This window comes from Rhipicephalus microplus, unplaced genomic scaffold, assembly GCF_043290135.1.
Source record: "Rhipicephalus microplus isolate Deutch F79 unplaced genomic scaffold, USDA_Rmic scaffold_21, whole genome shotgun sequence".
Classification (NCBI taxonomy): domain Eukaryota; kingdom Metazoa; phylum Arthropoda; class Arachnida; order Ixodida; family Ixodidae; genus Rhipicephalus; species Rhipicephalus microplus.
This window is the reverse complement of record NW_027464594.1, coordinates 8,636,823-8,662,812: the sequence shown is the minus strand read 5'-3', so window position 1 is coordinate 8,662,812 and position 25,990 is coordinate 8,636,823. Positions and strand designations below refer to the sequence as shown.

General features: G+C 44.4%; 1 protein-coding gene across 1 annotated transcript in view; it reads right to left on the bottom strand.

Moving 5' to 3' along the window:
* Positions 1–23,017, bottom strand: part of LOC142785410 (uncharacterized) — a 28,168-nt gene extending 5,151 nt beyond the window's left edge. Inside the window, exons 1-8 of the mRNA XM_075883892.1 lie at positions 22,749–23,017; positions 21,434–21,942; positions 21,190–21,336; positions 15,271–15,552; positions 13,860–14,212; positions 8,447–9,226; positions 4,525–4,659; positions 1,545–1,583 (exon numbers count right to left, since the gene is read on the bottom strand). Coding sequence (XP_075740007.1) covers positions 1,545–1,583; positions 4,525–4,659; positions 8,447–9,226; positions 13,860–14,212; positions 15,271–15,552; positions 21,190–21,336; positions 21,434–21,942; positions 22,749–23,017 — 2,514 coding nt within the window. The remainder of the gene's footprint in view (positions 1–1,544; positions 1,584–4,524; positions 4,660–8,446; positions 9,227–13,859; positions 14,213–15,270; positions 15,553–21,189; positions 21,337–21,433; positions 21,943–22,748) is intronic.
* Positions 23,018–25,990: the final 2,973 nt, after the last annotated feature.

Here is a 25,990-nt window from a genome sequence, read left to right as displayed (position 1 = left end):
GCTTCCTGCGCCGAGCGAGGCAGTTGCTTCATCACAAGCAGGCGCACACACGCTCGGTTCTTCGCGCCGAATCTTTGTAGGCAAGCCACAGGTTGACGTTCTCGATGTCCTCTTCTTCGGTGCTTTTTTGAAGAGGTACGCAGGGACATTGGGGAATACGGTTGGTACCGCGTCTGCTTTCAGGAGTGGTCGCTCTCGGGGTATCTCCACAATTTCTCCCTTTATCACGTGCGTGAAGCAACGGTCAATGTACTGCTCGTCGAAATGATGTTCGCACAGCGCGGACCTCACGTCCAAAGATTTGTCGGCACGGGGGACGACTCGTCGCCACGCTTCAAAGCGCACAGGATCCTTCGGCACAGAAAAAAGAGACACATGCTAACCCGGCTGCCTCAACGACACGTAGCCTGACGTACAGCCAGGCGCAAAACAGTGAGTCTGCCTCGCTTTCTTCACGGTAGAGCTCATCATTCCGGCAGAGTTCGGAATTCACATTTGAGAAGTCACCGCCGAAACACAGCTCGAAAAAAAAACGCGGCAAAATAACCGCAGCCACGAAGAAAAAGGGCCACTCTACCGACGCAACGAGAAACTCCGTACACTTCTACGACCGCGATACACGAGAGAGAGAGACCGCGACCGCGACGCGATCACATCGACAAGCTGGCAGCAGCGCCACCGTGGCAGCGCGGCAGCGGCTTGAAACGATCACGGTTTCTCGGCGAATACGCGAGCGCTGACGCCACCTCCCCCTTCTAGCCACCATACTGCTGCTCTGACGAACGTGAGGGCGCGAGAACTGATGTCAATGCCACTGGAGATGTTTTGCGAGCGATACAATTTCGGTTTCAGTTTCGTTTGTCTTGTTAAAAGCGTCAGAAACACCTTTTTAGGACTTGTCCTCGTTTGAGGACACCAGGGCCCAAAGGGTTAAAGGTGTAGTGCCATCAAATTTCGCGGCTAAAACAAGCCTTTTGTGGGTTTTCCTCGGCAGGCTAGCACACTCCACATGAACGGTCGGAAATAGCAAACGTTTAGAATATATTTTAATTCATCTCCAAAGTGTACCTAAACGCTTATTCTCCCGACCGAAGCCCATTGCAAGCGCGTTCAGAGCTGTTCTCTAGGAAGGCCAACGAAAGTTGCAGGGACATCACACTAGATCTGTAGTCAGCGTAGGCGTGCGCAGGTTTCCCCTTCAGGGGAAATAAGGGTTCATCGCTGACTTTTTGTCCCCTTCCCAAGCTACGGCACCCTCTTCTTATCATGTCAATGTGTGGGGCTGTGTTTGCACAACACCCCTAGTACGTAACTTTGGTGATGGCCTCCCCCATACCTTCATCCCGTGCGGATGCCTATTTTAGTGAAGAAATCTAAAATCTAGATGGGAGCCAACATATGGTAACAATGTAGTGGGATAATCAGGGTGAACAGTGGAAGTGCCTCAGAGTGGCTGGCCTGCGTTTCGATCGGATGACCTATTTTTCAAAGGCGGCGTGTCATCCTTGGCATGTTAGTTTTAAAGGGGTTAGTGGTGACTTCACCTTCTTGTGGTGGCGCGTGTCCCTGTTGATAATCACAGTCTGAAAGGCAAAAAAAATTATAAAGCAGAAGAGTGCAGTTCTTGCTTCACTTCAAGTCAGGTCGTAGTCATTCAAAAATGTTCTCGGAAAGTGGGGAAAAAAGGAAAGGAAAAAAAACGCAAAGTCAGAGCGGTGTGCTGGAAATGTGGTGGCCGCTTTAGACACGTCAAACAAAAGAGCGTAAAGCTTTGGAGCTGGCAGACGGTCGGCGCATCTGGCTAACACAAAGGGTTGCCCACGATAGCGATAGCGGGGTATGCCTGTTCCCAAACACATATGAATGGGACGCACAACAAGAAAGCAGTTACAAACAGTAGAGAAGCAGGCGGCATGCTTTTTGAACGCCAAGATGTTGAAGGTAAGCGATACCAGATGGGGTCTGAAGAGCATGACAGTAGAGAAGCAGGCGGCGTGCTTTTAAAGGCCAAGATGTTGAAGGTAAGCGATACCAGATGGGAAAAAATATGCTTTCATTATTCCCGTAGGTGGCCTGCTCAACGGAATTGATTCAAGATATTGGCGGCATATTGGCTGACAAAAAGGGAAATTGAGAATGCAAAGGAAATGAGAAATGAGGAAAGAAACACACAAAAAAGGGGGGAGGTGATACGGTTGAATAAGCAGACGGAAAAAAAAAAAGAGAGAAGAAAGACACAGAGAACTTTCTGGGTTGGCAATGTCCTTAATGATGCGCGGTAGGAGCGGTCTATAGAAGCGAGGAAAGAGAAAATAAAGCAGTGGTTTAACGGTTCTAGAAAGTAAAAACTTCTTAGTTGTATATATGCATCACTACCACCTGACTTGAAACGAAGCACGGACTGCACACCTCTGCTTTATAGTTTTTTTTGTTTTTCAGACGGCGATCATCAACAGAGACATGCGCCACCACCAGGAGATGACGTCACCACTAACCCGATTAAAAATAACACGCCAAGGATGACACAGCGCCTTTGAAAAAAATAGGGCCTCCCATTGAAATCTCGGCCAGCCAGTCTGAGGCGCTTCCACTGTTCGCCCTGATGATCCCCCTATTGTAGTGAGGAGAGTGACAGAAGACCTCTAACACCGACATACCGGCAAAGCATTGCGGCTGCTACACATTTGTTTTGCAGGTGTTTTTGCAGCATGTATGCACTGGAAAGCCAGCAAGTGCAGACAATAAAACGCCCAAAGAGCCTCACAGTCTTGTGTGGTCACATGGCCAAGCTACACTGCAATGTCACAGGCCAATTCTGTGCCCTAAAACCGAAACTGGCCCACATAGAAAAGGCGATAATAATTTATTTAGCGAGAATAAATGATTTTAGGTGTGCGTATCATGCTTCCTAGAGCTATAACACTTGGAGCGAAGAACACATACGGTGGCAAAAATGGTGGCACCACCCCTTTAAAGCTAGTCAAATGGAAAATAGCGGGTGGGGAGAGGGTATTATAACATGTTCAGAGAGAAAACCGCAGCTAAGTTAGCACTTCCGAACTGTATAATGTTGCATGGGAAGTTTGAATATTTGAAGCATCCTAAAAAATGAGCATTTAATAGCGTGACCTGGCCACTGCTACTTATTATTTTTTGGGTGATGCATAGTTACTTTCGTGAACATTACTATTCATAAAATGAAGCTCAGAATATTTAATGGGCCAGTAAACAGGTTCCTTTTTTAACACTTAACAAACAAGCTCGCCAGTTTGTACAGTAAACTGTGATAATGACATTCGCCGAATATTAGTGCTGTGCGCTGCGTAGACCCTCCATATTTTAAAAATCAATATTGCATCTGTTTCTCTCGTCTGGTCAATCACCATCGTATGCACCAATAAGCTCGTTGATTGGTTCTTTGCTCTACGAAACGGTGCCCTGGCCCTGCAGTGATGCATTTTTAGCTGTGCAGTCCGTATTTTAATTTTTTTTTAGCTGCACTTTCCTGTTTTCTAGTACCTGAGGCTCTTGGAGAAGTGGTATTGCCAGAAGGAAAGCCTCAGAGGTAAAGAGGCATCTCACTATTATACTGCAAGGGGAAAAGTGCTCCTCACTACATGTTTACTGCCCACGCTGCTGACACGTGCTCATGTAGGAGAAGCCCTGCTTGGTCATTGGTCACGCATTGATAACGTATCACGGCAATTATGTCACGTGGCTGAACTGAGAGAAGTCTCAACGACGGGCTACTCATTCACAGAGAAGGGTGGCGAGCGGCCGCGTCAACTTGTGTAACCTGAAACGGATGTTCTAACCCCTTCAATTTCTTTACTTTAGCACGTATTCGCAAAATTCTTGTGGCAGCCTGTTCACATAAGAAAAGCGCAAATATTTATCTTCACTAAAATTTTTTGAGCTTGGGTTTGTTCACTGGCCCTTTGAATACTATAAAAATACAAGTTGAACAACAGTTAAATTTTCACAATGCACACAGCAAGAGTAGAGTTTGCATGTGCCGCACTGGCCGTCAATAATGCTAGTTAATTCAGCGAACGCCACTGCTCTTAAAATTCAGCTTAGCATCCTGCAATACTATGACAAACAAGTCAAACGACAGTTATATTTTCACAATGCAATACACTGTTGCTTGGTGAACATGTCTTGGTATGGCTGCAGCACAACAAGAGTGAAACTTTTATGTACTATGCATAAGTGGTGCTATTTCGTTGCCATATCATCACTTTTTCATTCATACATGAATGCTGCCTGCATTGGGTGCTCAGTGGCCGGTTCCATGTGACTTTGCATGTGCCACATCACTCTTCACACTTAAGTGCAGGGCATGTGGACGCTTGGTCTTTTTACAACCTGGACGTTTCGAGGGTCGACCTTCTCGCACTCTGCCTGAGCCTCTGGCCACACCTGGCCGACATTTAGCTATTCCAGTTGACTGAACTTTTATCAGTCGACCAGGCCTCCTTGCGCTTGCAAAAGCAGCCTTCTGGGCAAAAAAGAAGCCATCACTTGAGGTTCCTTGTGCACTTTTTTCATTTTTGCCAGCACCTGTTCAAGTGAAGTGAGGTAGTGTGGATTGTCGGCAGCCAAGGAGTAAAAACACCACTCCTCTTCATAGATTTGTTTCAGCACCTCGGCGGCATACTGTACAAAAATAATGATTACAAACAAGACAAAAACTAAATACACTGTCCCTCTATTTACTACAATATGACATAATTTCCATCCTCACTTACTTTGCATGAGCCTCTCAATAGGACTTGGCATGTCAATGCATAATGCAAAAGCCTCTCCTATATGGAATCTTTTCCATTGTTACTGCTGAGCTGTTTGGTCACCACATTTTCCTTAAGAAGTGAGCTCGCATGCAAGCTGTAAAGCACATTGCAAACTCAGCGTTAAGAGCCCATCATAGTGTGCTCATAATGTTTAGAGCACTCAGGCAGATGACAAGCAACTTCTTTCGTAGACATGCATTTTGCTCTACAAATACCTAACATCCCAAGCACTACACCGCCACTGTGTATCTGACCATCCTCACAGTGACGTGGTTGACTGAAGACACTTAGACACAGCATCTGGAACACATTGGAACATTCAAAATCTCACTTTGGAGCAGCATAACAACCTTTCAGAGCAGTTACGAAGCATGCAACTTTAGGAGTAAATACCTGTGCGTAAGCTGCAGTACTTGTATAACATGTTTAATATAATTTACGCACAAATACATGCAGATATTCTTAGAATACCATAAAAGATATCTTTGTTCCTGTAGATAGTCTTAGATGTGTCTAGTCTTATTACCACAGGCCACCTAACACTTTCCCAGAATCCATGTCACATTAACGAATATGACTTTCCCTGATGCTTAGATACTTAGATATCGGATACTTAGATACATGATACATGATACTTAGAGCATCGGAAGCACACACAGTCTAAATTTCTTTATGCATCTTGTTTATTACGCAGTAGAATTATTCTGATGGCATTTGTGCTATTACAGTCGCCCTCAGGTACGGTGAAGTGCTTGATGTTCTTTATATAGAGAATAGTCAGGATTCTGGTTCATGGGCAGTAATTAATACAAGTTTAATAAATGGCCCTTCGCACCCGAAATCTAATTTATTCTCCATGAAGTTTGTGGGAACGATGGGCTTTGCATTTAAGTTTTACAGGTTTTCAAACACTAACTGGTGCTTTGATTGAGAAACAGAACCAAGAAAGATATCAGGATGCTGGGTCACCATGCTTTTTAAGTGATATCTCACACTTAACTGCAGCATGTGTAATAGTAATTGAACTCTGCTGATTGTACCATGAAACATAACTTTAGGAACTAAGCATGCTGCATGAATCTTTATAAAATTACACTTCAACAAATAGTTCTACAGTACTTATAAAACTAATTATAAATAAATGGTCTTGCTGACAAGCTAAATTGACTTTGTGAACAGGGCATCGTATGAGAACTGAAGTGCTTTTGTGTTAAAGTTCTTTTTGTATCTGGTCAGCATCTTTCTTTTACGTCTGACAAATAATGGGTCCATTGAGAAACATGCACATGAGATCACTGTAATGTGTGGAATCAATCATATAGGAGACCGCCATTCAAGGATTTGAATTTTGTGGGATTGCTCTTTTCTCACTTAATCCACATCAGTTAGAAGCTCTTTCACTCTAACAATGTAACCTTCCAGTAGGATGTAGCAGTAGTAATAGAAAACCTTGTTTGTTAATTTATTTATTTGAGGTACCAGAAGCCATTATTTCAGCTCAAGCATGATGGGCTTCATGTACAATGCAAATTGTACATACCAACAACAATAGAGCTGAACGCAAAAATAAGAGCACACATCATATGAACAAGGTAAGGACAAGCAGCAAAGAACTAAGAATGCTATCGTTCAGAACATGGCGCTGCACTTCATCATAGGTCGGCGAAGTGACTCATGAGTCGACTCGCTCAGACTCAGATTGAGCCACGAGTCTGAATGAGTCCGGGTGAGTAATATTTTTATGAATCTGTGTCCAAGAGTTCGCATGGACAAAATTTTGGCGAGTCTGAGTACGAGTCAGTCCAAAGAACAATATATATTTCTTGAGCGGGTCTGAGTGAGTTCCACTTTCTTTTGCTGACCGAAGATCCTATCTAGTCATCTTCATTACTGTCAGCCATACCAGGATTCCCGTTTATACTCGCATTTACTCGCAGACATACCAAAGCAGTGTTTTCCATACATCATTTGAATAATTTTTTGTTGTCAGAAGTGCGAATTACATAGGGGGTGCCTTGACCTCCGCCCACTAACTTTACAAAGGAAGTTTGTAATAAGTATATTTTATGCTGTCATCTATTTCAAGAAAAATTATTTTACTATACCATGTCAAACAGCACCAAGAAGAGCACCGATTACACGAGATATTGGTGTTGAAGAAAGATCACTGACACCATTGTCGAAAAAGCTAATTTTAGGCTAACAGACTCGTGAGTCCACTCACACAGACCCGAATGAAGCCGCGAGTTTGAATGAGTCCGTGTGAGTAATATTTTCATGAATCTGAGTCCGAGAGAGTCCGTTTGAAGAAAATTGTCATGAGTGTGAGTCCAAAGCTCAAAACGTATTGCATGAGGGAGTGAGTGAGCTCCACAAGTTTTGCCGACCTATGCACTTCATCAACAAAAACATCACGGCTTAGTATATAATGGTGAAGAATTCCAATGCACAACCATGTGAAGGAATAAACTGTCAGAATGCTTTTGTGCATTGTTCTACATGGTGCATTTTCAAGTTTTTTTTTAAAAAACAACTTTCTTTGAAGACTGGCCACACAAATATCGAAATATTCTCCGACCACGGGATTTTAATTGGTAGTGAAACGCCTGGATATTTAGGCTTGTCACTTTTTCAGACTTCACTGTTATTACTTGAATGCACGAATGCACTGACTAGTTTTTTTCCCAGTCGTACGGAGTAGTAAGTACCATTATTTTTTTAAGACTACTCTTTGATTGCACATGTACTGTTTTGTAACAAGATGTTGCCATTATAGATTACCACTGTAAAGGCATGTCTGAATCGCTTGTTTGGGTCACAATCATCAACTCCTTCGTGTACATAGTGCTTGCCGATATGCTTTTCTGACTGTTTGTAATAACAGTGTTAACTGAAATAATGTTTGCAAATATGTTGAGCCTTCTTTTTCTTCGGAAGACCATAATAATAATGTATGCGCACACGTTGAACAGGTGAGATTTTTCTTTAAAATTTAACAAATGTAGCATGTTCCACAGGTTGGTGCAGGTTGGACCAATCTGCACACCTGTCACTTTACCCTCATCATTAATCTAATCATCATTGTAATTGAAACTAACTGTTCCTGACAACCATGAAGAACACCTGTGTCGAAACACGTTTTCCTCTCTTTCAATTCTTGCAAGGCACTCTAAGGCAAACATAGTTTACCAGCTTGGATTTTGAAAAAGTCTTAAAATACTTGACCTTGCCCAAAATCAATGTATTGTAGCTCATCAACAACACAACTGAATTTAAGATGGCACCAAGCTTAAGTGAGCATGGCATAAGAGTCTTGGTGTGGTCGAATAATGGTAAAATAACATAACTCACTGCTTCATAACGAGAAGTTGAACTAGAATCTCTGTTATCTGGCAACATTGACAATCTAGTTTCAGTTACTGGCGAGAGTAAACGAATGGCAGGCAGCACATGCACGACTTTTCCTGCACAAACCAATGCTGCTCAGTTTACCAACTAATAATATCTCAGTTCTTCTTAAGACGAGCTCATCTCAAACTGCGGTTATGGCGACAAAAGAAAGCACTAATGGGCTGGTTGGTTGTACATAATCATGCACTGCAAATTAGGTAAAAGTTATATAAAAGCACCTATGAAGATAGTGAGACACGTACCTGGCGTGGTTGCTCGTTCGAATTCGAGCCCTCCAAGTGATCTTCATTAAGATCCATTGGCTCATCCTGAGCCTCAAACACATGCTGTCTGTGTGTTTCCTGAGCCGTGCTTGTGGGTGGGAGCTCTGGCAGTGCAGCACGAAAGTTTTCAAAAAAACTTTTGTCAGGACAGCTATCACCCAGGGCAAGGACACCCAACTTGTGGCGGTCTTCAGTCGTTAGGACTGGGGCATTTGGAAACCCTCCTCCAAACATGCTATGAACAAGGGCCTGATGTTTGCAGAATGCCCCTTGTTGGCCACTTCTATACGTGCAAGTGCCGACATTTTGCCAAACGTGGTAGATTTTGCCATCTTCCTGCGCACTGGGCACCTCATACATGCTGTCGCCAAAGGCACGGACCAACTTCACAGAACTTTTGGGCATCCGTAGCACAAGCTTCTCGTACAAAACTTGGTGAGCTGTCACACGATTGTAGGCATGTTTAAGGAGCCTCCTTGAAAAGTAGCCCTCCCACACTGTTGCCACAATGTCCACAAGGGCAACTACGCTGTGGGCTTTTTGCCGGCCAAGCACCACATCCTTCAATACACGAATTGTGGCTTCCGCATAATTGTTGGTGTTATGACCTCTCGTTATGAGACCTAACCAAAAAAAGAGCACCCATTCCTCCTTCCTTTCGAGAAGTTTTTGCATTCGGGACACATACCTGCGCTGAGGCTTCTGTAGCAATTCTTCAGTGGCAGCCTCTAAATCTTGTACTGATGACGCATACATCATCTGCAAATGACCAGAGACATCGTTTGTGTGTTTTTAGCCATATTTAAGTTGTTCACGTTGAATAAATAGATAGTGCAGTGTATCATCAATTCGAAGTGTTACGTTTAATGCGAATCTGTCAGCTGGGAGCATAAATTTGGTAAGGCAGATCATACCATAAGTCCATGTGCGCTTGTAACGCAAACTTCACCTATGTCCATTATTGTTGCAACCATTGTCACTTTGCCTTAGTCCCACAGTGAAAATAGAAAAGAGGCATGCTTCTTGTCCTAATTCTACCTGAATATGTCCGCCCCGCCGGGTTGGTCTAGTGGCTAAGGTACTCGGCAGCTGACGCGTAGGTCGAGGGATCGAATCCCGGCTGCGATGGCTGCATTTTCGATAGAGGTGAAAATGCTGTAAGTCCAAGTACTCAGATTTGGCTGCATGTTATTGAACACCAGGTGGTCGAAATTTCTGTAGTCCTTCACTACGGCATCTCTCTTAAAAGGGTGATGACACCAAATTTTGAGGTTGTTCCAAGCCTGTTGTGGGTTTCCTCTGTATGCAAGGACTCTCCACACGAAGAGTCGGACACAACAAATGCGTAGAATATATTTGAACTCACTTCTAAAAGTGTAGCTAAATGCTCACTCTTGCGATCTAGGCAAATCGCTTGCGCATTAACACTGACGTTTCACATTAGGAGAAGCAACGGCATTTGTCGTGACGTCACATCAGATTGCTTTCTCGTCCACGCTCTTTTCATATGTTGTAAATACAAATGCTTTGTTTCTTTCTTGCTGCCTTTTCCTTGCCACCGCCTCGATGCTACTGGCTATGGCGACTGTCAGCGCATTTTATTTGCTGGTGCTTGGTGTGGCATGTGTATATCAGAGCAAACGAAACTCAACACGATGTGCGTCACAACTTTGTGTGCCCATGTAACCAAGCCACCTGTGCATCGACGTCAATGCCCAATTCGGCACCGAGAAACCAAAACCGAAAATGGTCCACATAAGTAAAGCAGTATTAAATTATGTAGCGCAAATACACGAATCTCGGGGTGTGTATCATGCTTCCTGAAGCTGAAGGAAACGCTTATAGCAAAGAGCACGCATGCCACAAATTCGGTGGCACCACTTCTTTAATCATAAGGTGGTTTTGGGACGTAAACCCCACATATCAATCAATACTTGAATATGCACTTTGGCAGCGGAGAAAGTAAGAGATTCAGAATTCTATACAAAGCAAGATGAGGTGAGTATATGCTGCAAGCCCCCACCTTTTTGCAACCTTTTCAAATAGTTTAAAATGATCATTTGTTCTTAATTTGTGAACACCATGTCTGATCCTATCATTGTAAACCATGGTCATTCAATTTCCGACAACACGTAGTGACGTGTGTTGAAGATTGGGCGAGTTGGTTCGTCGTACTTGAACTGGTATAGCGCATTACGGGGAAGAAGAAACGGCCGAGCAGACCGACACAAGAGGACAGAGCGCTATAGCGCTCTGTCCTCTTGTGTCGGTCTGCTCGGCCGTTTCTTCTTCCCCGTAATGCGCTATACCAGTTCAAGTACGTATGACGTGTTCTAGGTTGTTGTCAAACACTTTATTATGCAAAGCCTGCACAAGGGCGCTATAACGCACAACGTAGAGGCATATCCTGGATTACTTCTGACCATCTGAAACCATGGGATGGGTGCTAAAAGTTTATCTCTTACATGAGTATAGTTAATGTGTTCATTTGACCTAACTGGTAAAATAAATGATATTGAGTAAGGGGGACAATGTACAATCAGCAAATACAATGACTCGAAAATGAGGTAGAGCAACTGACATAGAAGTACAGTTTGAACTTGATATTTTACTATCCAGTTTAATGAAGTTCCCGATTTAATGAAATAGTTCCCCTCAGTTTTGTTGAATCAAGTTTTAACTGTGTTGCAATAACAAAAAATTATGGAACAGCACTTGAAAAGGTGTCACAGTGGGAAAGCATGATTAAATTAGATGGGCTGGAATTTATATATTTACACTTTTATATGGTGATTACTCACACAATAACTGATGTTTTTCATGAAAGGCTTCTTGATTCATCAATGTAGCAATGCCTTTGGGAAGGCTGTTCAACACAGGAACAGCACTTGAGAATGAAGATGAATCATACACTTTTGTTTAACAAGAAACTTGATTGAAACTGTGGCTACTATAAAGGCATCTAGACATGTGCTCAGCTCATTTCAGTAGCAGATAACGTGACTTGTCAGTGGTCACCGTAGTCATGTCAATAGAACAAACATAACAGGGAAACATTTTGATATATATCAAATTTCTGGGGATGGATATCAAGCTTCATTTGGGTTACTATGGCATAAGGGTCGTAATTACAAGAAATAGATTTGGGGGCCCTGTTTTGAGTACTTACTGTACAAGGTTACAAGTCGAGAGCAGTGTGACCTTTCACTGTCAAAGGACCCTCCTTTTAGCAATGGTGTCGCTCCGTCAGCAAGACATCATGGCTGACTGCATTATGCTTACAGGTAGCACTTGAAAAGAAGCTTCTATGAGTGCACCAGCATGTAAAGTAGTTCTTCAAGAATGAGTTCAACGAAAATAAAATTGTAGTCCTATTTCTTTTATTTTCACATTTGAATGCCACTTATGAAAGAGTTTTTTTATCAGCTGGATTTATGAATTACAGCTTTACTTCTGATGATGATTACTGCCGTAAACTACGAGAAACGAGCAAGCAGTTATGGCCACCTGTTGCGCTCACTGGCGTGTGTCATCAGGCCTGAAGCAATGTACACCACTGATGCAAGAGGGACAAAAGAGCAGAATGAGCAAATCTTCACACTGAATCTGCAGATATTGGCAACTGTTCTGTCTCACAAAGGGCATTCAAATGCTGATCAACAGCACAGAAATGGGTGGCGATTTTAGGCAGTGCATAGCGTTTACGGAGCAGTTGAAACACCAATGGGATCATTGTTACTGAACACTGCACAAAACACACAGACAGGACTTTTTGTATAATTCAAATTTGGACATCCTATCAGCACCCTTCTCTTATGTCGGTTTGGACTTTCTCGGTCCCTTTCCCACATCTGCTTTCAGAACAAGTGGGTTGTGGTTGCTGCTGGTCACACAACCCACTATGCAATTACACAAGCTCTGTCAACAAGCTGCACTACAGACATAGCAGATAAGCTGCACTAGAGACATAGCAGATTGTCTACTACGTGGTGTTATTTTATTGCATAGCGCACCGCGGCAACCGCTGACAGACTCAAGCCGTAGATTGCTCTTTAAAGTCGTCGACAACATAGTGCATTCCAGCTCCACCCAGCATCAGTTGACGAGCATATTATTGCAGTCAATTCCTGACAAGGTGGAAATCTTAAGAAAATCAATTAAATTGGCAACATCCTCCTGAGTGGAGCAGCTAGTTTCACATCCAGGGGAACATTGCAAAAGCAATTTACATTTACAGTCAAGCATCTGAATAATTATAATGGGGCCATGATACACAGTTACAAATATATCCCAATGCATTGGAAACCTAATTGAAAGAATAATCTCTGGAGCAATGCATATTTCACTTGATAGTGTTCAAATAAGGGTGCCTTGCAGTTCAATGAGGGCTCTTGCGTCTCTCATAATCATATAGTGGTTTTGGGACGTTAAACCCCACATATCAATCTATCAATTCAGTGAGGGCTCAGGAATGGTCTTTTTGGTGATTAGTATAAATACAACTTGTGACGGAAATTTTGCCTACATGCATGCAGGTATTACTGAGTATGGGGCATGTTATGCTCTAAACGAGCTAACGGCAGCGTCTCAGGAACAAACAACGAGTGCTGATGAATCACCGCTAGACCTTGCTGCCAATAAGTGTAGACGTCATGATTCCCTCAAGAAGTTCATTTTGCTGTCGAGCCGCCTTCTGCGACAGAAGCTGCGTCAGCAATGAGTATGGCACCATGGCTTACTCGAGAAGCCGGTGTGAATGTTGTTTACTAGGCGGTATAAATTGTTATGCATGATTCTGACTTTGGTGGCCCTATGATTAAGCTGCACATGTTTTGATGCACTGCCAGTGCATTTGCAATACTGTGACATAGTCTGGAACAGTTATAGTTGATATTATCAGGATGGCTTAGTAAATCCAATTCGACACACTTTAGCACACTTGACCCAGTACTAGAATCACTGAGTCCAGCCCACTGAACACTTAGCCTTGTCATACGATTGCATCTTTTTTATGTTCAGTGTTCAGAAGTTTCTACTATCATTTTTATGGTAATTAACTGAACTAAGTTTACGACTAGTTTCACAACTTTGTAAAAAAAAAACTGTCATGTACGGTCCACGAATAAAACAATAGTGGAAAAGGTAAGCTGAAAAAGCAGATAGGTTTTACAGTGGTAGCTGGCTTTATTGTAGCCACACATGGTTTCAACAGGATTACAGCTAACTGAAGAAAAAATGCAAATGGTGCATTCTAGTAGCCTAAGGTCACTGCAACCTTCCATACGTATTACCAGTACTGCATTCTCAGGCTCATTTTTTTTTTAATAAGGGGCTAGGATTTTGGTTTATAACACACAAGCATTCGCACCTATGGCGCATAACTTATACACACCTTCTGGAATGCAGTCATTAGCTCCCGTCTCTCGTCACGGCTGATCTTGTTGCTTGATGCATGCAGCCAATGCCATTCTGCCTGGGCCACATGGAAATGGCAGAGGAGCTGAGTTGCTTCAGGCCATACTGCTAGAAGAGCTGCTTTTTCGGCCGCTGAATTATCAGTCATGAATGACAATGGGGTCTGGAAATTGAATGAGCACTTGCTGATGTTTTTTTTTTCAGTGACAGCTAAAAAAAAAACTATACTGTGAAACTTAACATAAATAAACTTGAAGGGACCCCACAAAAGGTTTGTTAAAGTGAAAGTGTACTGAACTAGATAGTTATGCTGCAACTTATTTTCACTAGCTAATGAAAACATGTTTTTTTATTTAAATTTAAACCATTTTATTTGCAATGCTGCCTATCGAAATGTCCATTTCTCCTTATCTTGCATGTTTCGAAAAATGCAGCAATTTTTTGCTGAAATTGTGCACTTCGGACTGGTGTGGTCATGAATTGAGTCACTCTGTCCAATCTCGCAAACAACACTCTGCTGGGCAGCAAAGGACTTCACTATACCCAAGTAAATCAGTGCTTATTCAGCTGAAACTTTTGGTGCTTCCTCTACAATGGTTACTACTTCCTCCTCTTTTACGACCAAGGTAGAGGTAAAACACTCCCTACAATCTCTTCCATGACACTGAGTGGCGCATAGTCCTCAAAATGCAAAGCACTGCCTCTACCCAGTCTTACTGACAGTTTTAACAATATGACGAGACACATAGGACAGTGTGACATATGTTAGTGGAATTAACATTATCTTCATTAATTTTATTAAATTGAAATGCATTACCATTGTGAAAAATAGTACTCTGATAGGGAACTTAAAAAAATGCGTACAACTGAACAGTTTGTATAACTGATGTTCGATTACTGTAATCTGATCTGATGTTGATCTTACAGCAACATGCAAGCCCCTTAACCCAAGATGTTTTCATGGCCGTAATGCTCTTGTAAATAGACAGTACCTCACAGCGCAATTAGCAGGTATGATTGTAAGGATTGTGTAAGGATTGTGGTTATTGTATTTTGCCATTATGCTTATGGGCTACACTATCTATTTTAAGCTTATTAGTCTGTCAGAAATGATAAAATTGAATAGCGTAAAAGAAACATGTGAATGAATTTTCTGCACTAAAATAATAAGTGTCAATGTAAAGCGTGTTTTTGTGAGTATACAATGCAAAACTGCATTACTAATACACAAAACATTCAAATAATACCTTAACTACATAGCATTTTAAGAAGAAATGTATAATTGCCTTTTTTCACTAAGAACTTTCACTAATCCTTTTAACAGGTTAGGTTGTTGCATTTTATTTGCTAAAACCTTAAAAGGTATAGCTTCCTTACTTGTAAGCCACCAAAACAGAGAGGATCTTTCTGTCTCAAGAGGTCGAAGGCAGTCTTGTAGCTCTCTGTCGTCTGGCAGTTGTGGATAAGCACAGCAATGGGCAATGCTCCAACAGGAGTAGCAGTAAGCACTACTGTAATGGTAGCATGTGATTCATCGTAGGAGGCTATTGAGCCCAAAAGTATAATTTCATTTGCAGATTTTAATACTTGTGTCTGTTGCATAATCTCTGTAACAACCAACACCTCCCAGGAGCTGCCATCCTTTGATTTGGTTCTCCAAATGCTGGCACCTGCAAAAGGTTACAAGTGAGAAAAAAAAAAACAAAAGCCAGTGTTCAGACATTCCTTTAGTACTAGACTTCTATAATGCTGCATGCCTTATTAACAGATTTTTTCCCCATGTAATCAAAGCTAGGTCATGAGACAGAATAGTACTACAGGGGAAAGTGAATTACTGCCACCGGAAGAAAACATGGAAAGGAGGAGGTGAAAGAAACTGAATGTGCATTAAGCTTGATATATATATATATATATATATATATATATATATATATATATATATATATATATATATATATATATAGGCAGGCATGGTGGTTGAGTGGCCGTAGCGTTGCATATAGTCCAGTAGATCCTCCGTGAGCGGTCACGACGTGGTTTATTTCGACGTTTCGGCCTAGAGTCTGGCCTTCATCAGGATTAAAGATACAGTTTGTTGGTGCTCAGCTTTATACAGTCTCAAATCAGAGGGCAAGGAAAGAGGAAAAAAAGACGGAAAAGAAAACAAGGAAAAGAAAAAGGAAAGAAAAAGAAGGAAAAAGAGAAGAAGAAGAGAAAAATAATATACGGTGGACGCCCCTCGGGTGCCCCCCTTCCACTCTTCCTTCCACTTCCCCCTCCACTCTTTCCTCCACTTCCCCCTTCATCTCTCTCCCCCCTCTCCCCTTCACCTTTCTGATGTCAGCGGTCTGTGTATGTTTCCGTTCCCTAACGCATTCCTCCCGATCAGACGGCCCCTCCTGGCACTGGCGTTTCGGTGTGGGGCAAAGAGCTTTTCAGGAAGTCCTAAGCCTTTAACTACTCGGAGTGCCGTAAACAATTCGTCGTAGAAGGAGCGGTGCCGCGTATTGTGGCAGAGGCTGGTAAGCGGGCATTTTAGGAAGTTCTAAGCCTTTAACTACTCCGCGCCCTGTCAACATTTCGTCGTAAAAAGAGGGGTGCCCCGTATTGCGGTAGGCTGTGCAAGCGAATTCCTTGCCCGCTTCTGGATTACGCGTGTAGTGGGGGCCTCCTGGCTGTGCACAGGGTTGCTGTTGGGCATGTCATGCATGGCACAATTGATTGGTTAGTAAAATAAAACAGAAAACAGACGACAGCTGCACTTAGGAAGAGTAGTTACACTTGGAATTGTTTTGGGTTGTCCAGTGCTCTTCGCAGCTGCAGTGCCGGGAACTCAGTTACTATTTTCGTTGTTGCCGTTATTGTTTTCTAATGCTTTAATTGCTGTAAGTGTACCAGGATTCTCATTTATTTTTCTATCGAGGGTGTTAAATCGGTGGATAAGGTATGACTCTCGTTGTTCACGTTCTCGATTTGATTTAAATCCCGTCTCTAAGAGCGTTACTGATAGTTTGTCGAATGCATGGTCAGGAAGATTGAGATGTTTTGATAGAGGTAGACTTGGGGCTGATTTCGCATGGGCTCTGTGATTATTGAAGCGAATCCTAAATGGTGTTTCTGTTTGTCCGATGTACTGCATACCACACACGTTGCAATCGAGTAGGTATATCACATTAGAGGAATCGCATGTTAGGTTTCCTCGTATGTTAATCGAAAACTTGGATTGCGTGCTGGTTGCTTTGTCTGTTTCTCGCATCGCCTTACATACAAGACATCGTGGCTTTAAACAAGGGCGGCATGAATTATTGGGGGGTGATGTGTTCATTTGGGAGTGGACAAGGGTGTCTTTGAGGTTACGTGGTCGTCGGTAAACGACGCCTGGAGCGATGGGAATGTGCGTTTCAGATGTTCACTTTGTTTCAGAATGTTGTAATGTCGTTTAAGGATTTTGTTTACATTGGGGAAGTTTGTGCTATAAGTCAAGCAGAGGTTTGTTCGTTGTGGGTCTTCTCGTGGTGGTCGCTTCATAAGTAAGTCTTCACGCTTTAGTTTTCTCGCTTTTTGAACAGCGTCATTAATTACATGTGGGGGGCATTTTTGTTTCTCGAGCATAAGTTTTAGCCTCTGTGAGCTCGGGTCAAAGTCAGCGTCTCTAGAGCAGATTCGCTTAAACCGGTGAGCCTGGCTGTATGGAATACTGTTTTTACAGTGGCGTGGGTGATCGCTTTGGTAATGGAGGCATTGTTGTCGATCCGTTGGTTTGCGATATAGGGTTGTAGAGAGCTTCTCTTCTTCTATCGTTATGGTAACATCAAGAAAATTTACGGTAACTTGCGAGTATGTGTGTGTGAAGTGTATGTTCGGATGTAAAACATTGTAAGTGTCGATAAAGCTGAGAAGTTCGTCCTCGCTGTGGGTCCAAATAAGAAAGATGTCGTCTATGTATCTTCTGTATAACATTGGTTTCAAGGAACTTTGTGCAAGAAATTCAGATTCTAGCTTTCCCATAAATATGTTGGTATAATTAGGTGCCATTTTGGTGCCCATAGCGGTCCCGCTGATTTGTCGAAAATACTCTTGGTTAAACTCGAATGAATTTAATTCAAGAACCATCCTCGTCAAGGTTGCAATGGCAGAGAAATCTGGGGTGTTAGATTGTCTATGGTTTGTGTACATGTTTTGTAATGCAGCTATGCCGTCATCGTGAGGAATATTTGTATATAATGAAGAGACATCAAGAGTAACCAAGTACGAGTTTTTCGGCACACAGATACCTGCAATGTCTCGAAGAAAATGTGTGGTGTCTTTTATGTACGACGGGAGGGTGCATGGAATGCGGCTTATTAGTTTGTCCACGTACTCTGATATGGGCTCAGTTATTGTACCGATGCCTGATATGATTTGTCGACCTGGGTTACCGGGTTTATGAATTTTTGGGAGGATGTAGAAGCGACCTGGAAGAGGGTATGCGGCTTGCATTAGTTTGTGGTCAGTGTTGGTTATCTTTTTTGCATCCAACAGTTTCTTTAGTTCTGTTGATACGATACGTTTGTATTCGTCTGTCGGATCACCTGGGAGGCGTTCGTAAAATCTTGAGTCGTCTAGTTGGCGGTATGCTTCTTGCAAGTAGTTGGTTGTAATAAGGACTACAATTGCTCCTCCTTTGTCAGCGGGTTTTATTGTTATGTTTGTCCTAGATGCCAAATTTTTCATACTTATTTTTTCAGATTTTGTCAAGTTTTCTCGGTTTCCTTTCTGTCTGTGGTATTCGTGTACTATATCTTTCTGTACTGCGGTGATATAAAGGTCCAAGCACTTGTCTCGATTACTGTTTGGTGTCCAATCATTTGATTTACCACGGTGAATTGTTTCGTGGTTAGAAGGCCTGTCCAAGAAATATTCGCGCAACCTTAAGCTTCGAGTGAAGTTGTCGAGGTCTCGGAGCAAGTGGAATTCATCGAAAAATTTTGTGGTCGGGCAGAAGCTTAGTCCCTTAGATAGCAGTTTTTCTTCGTAAGGTGACAAGCTCGTGTCCGATAAGTTTACAACCACAGTGTCACAGGGTGTGTTCCTAGATGGGTGCTTGTTTGTACCATTAGTGATTTCCTGGGTGGTGGTGTTGTAGTGATAAGGAACTATATCAGGGAACGCGGGTTTGGGCACATGGTCTCTTTGGAGTTTATGAATTTTTGTGGTCATGATGGCTTGGTATTTATTCTGTTCAAATTCTGTTAATCGCATGATTTCTTCATTCGAAAAAGTGTTGTGGCGGAGAATGGTGTTGGTCATAGCAACCAGTTTCTTTACCTGCTTATCACTGTGATTAAGAGCGATTTCTGTTAATTTAAGAGATGCCTCACGCAGGACGTTTTTCCATGTTATTTGGTCGTGTTCATCTAGATTTGTAGCGGCTGGTGTGAGGGAGAGTGTCATACCCTTGGGGGCTATTCTAGCACGAAGGTACACTTGCAATGTTGATTTATGCATTTCATGTCTAATACGTTTGTCAGCAAGTTTTCGTACTTTAAGGAAAGTGGCACTGCAACTGGGAAGTGATGAGCTGGACTTACATTTCAGAAGTCAATCTTCTTTTGGGTGCGGGGATGGCACTGATGAGGTGCGCAGGTTGTAGTTATGTCCGGCAGGCCTTCGTCGTTGTGGGGAGGATTTCGGCGTTGGGCTCCCGGCGAACGTGTTCGTTGGCAGTTCCGGGGTCCGCAATAGGGGGACGCGGTTTCGTAGTTCGGCAGGCTTCCTTTTGAGGAGTGGTGTAGTGGTGCTGTCGTGTAGTGCTTTTGGTCTCGACATCCGCAATGGAGGGACGCGTGTTGGCTGTTCTGCAGACTTCCCCCCTAGTAGTGGTGCGCTGTTGATGATGGTGAGGGGGTGCTTGTGGCTCGCGGGAGTCACAGTTTCGCTGATCGTCGGGAACTCATCTGTGATGTTGGGTGGGTGTGGGGCTCCTGGTGTATGTTGATATGCAGAAGTCTTCTCGTGGGTGTCTTGTTGTGTTGAACGTATATTCACGGGAGCTGCTGGTTGAGTCGACCACCCCGTGGTAACTTTAAAATCTCCACGACCGAGTGCTTTCTTGAGGGTTTCGGCAATCAAAGCGACACCCATAAAACTCGGATGAAGCCCATCCGCAGCAAGAAAGCGTCTTGGTGGCAACTGCTCGAATTGGTAGTCAATGTATGACACCTTGCTGGGTCTTCGGCAGTAGGCCTTGACTGTCTCGTTGAATTGACGAGCGTCCCGGTTGAAGCGGTGCACGAATTGTTCGTTCGATCGTTCCAGGTGCAGGTTGAGGTAACGGGGCAGCACGCATGAAACAACGAGCCTTTCGAGTTCCTGGTGTGTCCGAAGCGTGTTGTTCACTAGGCGGCGAAGGCGGCGTAGCGATTCCTCTAGTCCGTACGACGCCAGCTCGCTCGTACCGACGTGAAAAACGAGCGTGGTCACAGATCGTGGTATGCCAGCAAGCTCTTTCTCGATGTCGAATGTGGAGGCTCCGCGGATGGAAATGATTGCAGGTGTCGTCTTCTCATGCGGGATGAAATGCCGATGGTATATGATATATATATATATATATATCAGTGTGCAAGATGACTCCAAATGTACAGGTGCACAGTGGGCAATGTTGAAAATTCCCAGCATCGCGTCACACAGCTGCATGTCATTTCGGTTAAATGCAACAGTAAATTGCCAAATGTAGTCTCCACCGCACCTCTTTTCCAGATACAAAGGGCCCCTAACTGCCGTGAAAATATGCCGCCATTTCAGACGAGTCTTCAGCCAACTACAGACAGTGAAATCGGATCATGGTGAAATATAATGGCATTCTTTTTTTTAAAACAGTCGAGCTGTTTGAGCTCTTGGTTGTGCTACGTATAGGTTTCACTACATGTGTGTCCAGCGCGCATTCTTCCACTGCACCTATAAGTACGATGTGGCGTACAAGTGGGTGTGACTGAGCAGTGTGTGAAGATGAGTGAGGAGAGCAAGGGAGAGGTTAAAGCAGTGCATAGCCATGCATAAAGGAAAGAAGTGTAAATTAAAGGGCTCATTTTCTTTGTTAGACACAATACTAATTAGGGCTAACAGACAATGATTCACGTGTAGAAGAGTATAGGGGATGTTATTAGAAGTTATTCTAGTGTAAATGTGAATAAATAAAGTCGATGAAAAGATAACTTGCCACCAGCAGGTATCGAACACATGGGGTACTTAAAGAGGAAACTGAGGGTGATAACGTGTGACATAAGCGTACAATAAAGGAGGAAGGAAGTGGGTGGAGCATAACATACCTGCGTATAGTACAGTACTGCGAGGATAGGAAGAAAATGAGAAGGTCAGGAGACGGGCAAGGACACCAGCTCTGCTGGCATCCTGACCCGTCTCAGCTTTTGCACCACTAAGGTGTTGCTGCTTGAATTTTGGTTGATCCATCTCGGCTATATGTGATTCACAGAATGACATGAACAAGCAACAGCAAAGCAAGCCAATTCAATTTTCGGGACAGCATTATCAAGATTTCTAGATATTAAGTACATTCTACAATATGCTTAAAGTCATCATTTTGATGATACAATGGTGCCTTTTCCTGCAGCTTGCTCAGTGGGTCCACTGTATCATTATAATGGTCCTTGCGCCACACCTTAAACTGGTAGTAGACATTGTTGGGCGATGGGTTCAATGCGCCATTGGCCAGTATTCGTACACTGTCATCTTCAGCTGCAAGCTTGATCTGGTGAAGCTGAAGAACCTCGGCTGGTGTCAGTCCATCTTTGAAATAACTGTGGAAGGCAGACCGTGTGTCTGCAGAGCTCCGTAGGTGGCGCAGTGCATCAGCACAATTGAGTTGGTGATTATGCTCTTCTCTCAGTAGAACTATGGCACACAAAGGATGCTCCCTTTTCAAAAAGGAATCAGTCCTTCTTGTGCTTGGTGTCAAAGCCTTGATCTTGATGTCTACAAATGATGTACATGCGGTTGAGTTGAGGCCAGCAGTCTTGTTGCGACTGCTGTGTTGACATTTCCATTTCTTGTGAAACACCATCCTTAAAAAAAAAAAAATCATTTGTAGTCGCCGAGGATTTTTCTGGTTTTGTTAAGTGCAGCACTTTTATTTATTTTGTCTGCTTCGCTTTGTATAATTGCTTCTATAGCATGGTTGTCATCTGTCCATTTGTACCATTGGCCTTACTCAAGTCATTCTTATTCACTACCCAGAAAAGCAACCAGCAGTGTTCTGACTTGTCTCTGTGTCTAAGCACTAATATGACATCTATGGATGCTTTTACGCACATAAGACAACAACCTGAAGCTGGCTACACGCCGTGTTTGGAACGAGCATCTTGAACACACATGCAAGGCTTGCAGGCATAAAGCTTTCATATTACAAAGGTAAACACAAAAGGAACGAGACACTTGTACGGCGTGCGGGACTTTCTAGTGTTTACCAGAGTCCTCGTGATAATTCATACATTAACATTGAATTCCTTGCAGTATGAAACATGGCAGCAACTTATAAAAGTGCTGGAAACGAACTCGTCAGATCACTGCTTCACCGCTCAGCACATAACTATCCTATCAAACAGCAGCAGTGGCGGCCTTGAAGAATACAGGTATGTTTCTCCAAAACAATCCGCCGCAATCATTTGGCTGATGAAAAAAAGCAACTTTCGCGAAGTAGTGCACACTACGATGGTAGATTTCAATGAAAAACACAGCGTCTTGCCTTTCGATACAATGAGCGAGCATGCAGCATATCTGTCCTGTAAGTAAATAAGCCCACATGCGTTTCAAACCAGCCTATTAGCCACTTGTACAAGAAAGAGACAACATGAAAACTTTGCAAACTTACCTCTTTGAATTTCTGATTTCCTTATAGGCGATCCACGTCGTATTAGTTGCCTTGCTGTAGCTGGCGAGCCACTCGTGCGCATCGTCGTCTGTGCAAAGGTCGACGCGGAGATACTTCACGTCAGATGGGCATGCCGAACTGGCGTCTAATTCACACGTAAATGTGCGCGTGGCTGCCATGTCATTCGGTACCGCATCGTTGACCAAAACGCGCTTCACGTTTGATGTGCTGGCATCTAATTCAGGCGTGAGCGTCTGGGTGGCTGCCATGATAGAATCCCGTTTCTGCTGGGGCAGTTGCTACTAGCTTGGTGTGGGACAGAAGCGCGATGCCATTACCGAACGTTAGATAGTAATAGAGCGGTTGACTGGGCTAGTTGGTATGGCATACTTGGGTTTTAGCAGCGCGAAAAATGCACAAAAGACAAGAAAGGGACGAGACAAGCACTGACAGAAAGGGACGAGACAGTGCTTGTCTCGTCCCTTTCTTGTCTTTTGTGCATTTTTCGCGCTGCTAAAACCCAAGTTAGATAGTAATTTCGAACTTTAGCATGCATGAATCAAAGTTCCCGTATTAAGTTTGCGCATGGTGAAGGCGTTGATTGAAGAAAACAAAACAAAAAAAAACAGCCTCTCCTTTGCAACTTTGCGGGTAGCACTGTTCAGCTCAGCTCCTACATGGAGAGGGAAATAGGGACACAGAAAGACAGAAGGGAAAGGTAGAGAAAGTGGCGCGACAGGTTGTGGGTGCTTCCGTACGATGGAACAGCCAGAAAAACTCCGCACATTCCATCGGGGGCGTGTGCGTGCGTCACCAGCACGTCACCTACAGGCGTGCACGTGACCTACAGAGAGGAACCAATAGCGCGCGAGCAATCCTGCTGCTGGCGCTGGAGTCCTCCTCGCACTCTTTCTTTTCCTTCTTTCTTGCGATGCGCGACCAGCAATTCCAAAGTCCAACTGATAGTAAAGGGGAGAGAGTGTCTGCTGCAAAAGCTGAGTGCGCCTACATAGAATAGGAAGGAAAAAAAAAGATAAAAAAACAAGAAGGGAAAAAAAAAGCCGTCAGGCAGCTCCGAGCAGCCCACGTAAACAAGGACTCGTGGAACTCGGAGCAGGAAGAAGGCGTGGTGCGTAGCAGGATGTAGCAGTAAGGGGAATAAGAAAAAAAAAAAGAGAGCGGGGTAAGCATACGTGCAAAGAAGGTATGCCACACGCAGTCGACTGGGACTTACCACCAAGAAGGCCAGCGGCACTGTGATGTGCACGATTTATAACGGACGGGAGCCGGCTTCTTGATAACCAGGTGAGTCCTCCAGGTTGATGCCAAATTGTTGGGCACGAGCCTCGAAGGTGAAGAGTGCCCAAGAAGCGACATTGCGATCATAGCAGTCTGGTAGGGCCCTGAGCGCCATTTGAAGTGCTGTAGCAAGGGCGGTCAGGAGCTTGTTCCTTTTTTGGATCTCAGGTTCTTGCGAGGTTGCAGTAGTGGGCTCCGTCGTCGTGCTTCTGTTAACGGTGACGGGAACTGGCGGTTGCGAAAAAGCGCGCGGTGTCTGCGTCACTGTCGAGCGCTTTTCGACGACAGTAGGGGCCGGCTGAGCTGTGGCCGAGAGCGGGGCAATCGTCGTTGTGGTGGGGACGACGGGCGCACTCGTTGCAAGACGAGGGGCGGCCTCCGAGGTTGTGTCGCCGGTACCGGCGAGCCTATCCCAGAAGGAGCGACCCTTGATGATGGAGGCATGGAGGCGTTGCTGCCAGGGGTCCTAGCATGCTGCAGGGCTTGGCGGCGAGTCACGGTGCCGTCAGTTGAGGCCATGATGACCGCGGCTTTGCGATGGAGTTGCCATGCTGGACAGCGGGGCTCGGTTGTAGGGTGTTTCCCGCTGCAGTTTATGCAACGGGGGTGTGCTGCACACGATCCTGGGGCGTGCTTGAGGCCGCAGCGCAGGCACCGTTCGTCCTGATAGCAGGTGCCGATTGCGTGCCCGAAGCGGCCGCAACGGGAGCACTGCAGAGGCCGGGGATGACAGGGTCGAACTGGGCGTCTTCGCTTATAGAGCAGTATATCCGGCGGGACGTTAGTCCCAGCGAAGATGAGGGTGAGGCAGTTGCCTCTTTGTACGCTGGACACAATGGGCACAGGTGAAGCAAGGTTGTCTGCGAGGTCCTCGAAGGGGATCGTTGGGTCCACTCCAAAAACCATGCCAACATAGGTGTTCAGGTCGAGTTGTTTCACTCGAACCTTGGTTGCACAGATCGTTCCGACCTGGAGTAGGGCAGTCAGATCGGCGGTGGGGTAGCTGTCCACAGCAACAAGGTTGCGCCGGAAATTCACCCGCACTCGTTGGGTGGCTGGGAACCCCGAAAGGAAGGCGGCGATCGCATCTCTCGAAGCAGCCAGGATGTTAGCCTTCTTCCCAACAGGCCGAAAGATGATGGTGGCCGCAGATCCAATCAAAGGAAGGTCGCTAACAACGTGGGGACCGTCAGAACAAGGAAGCGTGCTTGGGGACACGCCGCGCTCACTGGAGGCAGACGCCACTTGCTCGGCGGCCGCAGTAGTTGAAGGAGATGAGGAGTAGGTGTTGCTGCCAGGGGGTATCTCTCGCAGATAGCCACGGCCGTGGCAGGAGACGAGCAAGCTCCGGTGTAGGCCTCAGCTTTCCTCGAAGCCGGGGAGACAGCAGCAGTGTGATGGCTGCTGACTTTCTGCCGCTGGGTTTTTTTGGAGCGTGCTGGCTTGGCTTGGGCCTGCTGGTGCTGCTGCTGCTGCTGTGTTGGCACCGAAGATGATGCAGAGGCTGCCAGAACGGCATCCTGCTGCGTTGATTTTTTCGGGTGCTTCGCTGAGGCGCCTTATGTAGCCCTTGAAAGGGCTGCGGCGAAGAGCGCGTAGCGAAGATCGGGATAAGGACGGGAGCGCAAAAACACACGTCCTTCTTGCTTGAAATCTCATCCGCCTTTTTCGCCAGAATTCGTCTTAACAGAACAAGCCTGCTTTATGGTTCCTCTTAACCACATTTTTTTTTTTTGCATCGAGTCTATGGGAAGCCAAACAAACATTCCCATGCTGGTCTGTGTAAGCAGCTTCTTACGAAACATGGTCTGTATATGCAGCTGTATAAGAAGGTGAAGATCTCAGTGTCTTTAGTTTTCCTTTTTTTTTTCACTGGCAATGAATTGTTATTGTTCTGTTGGACACAGATTGCTTAAAAAAACATTTCCAGTAGCGCTACGAAT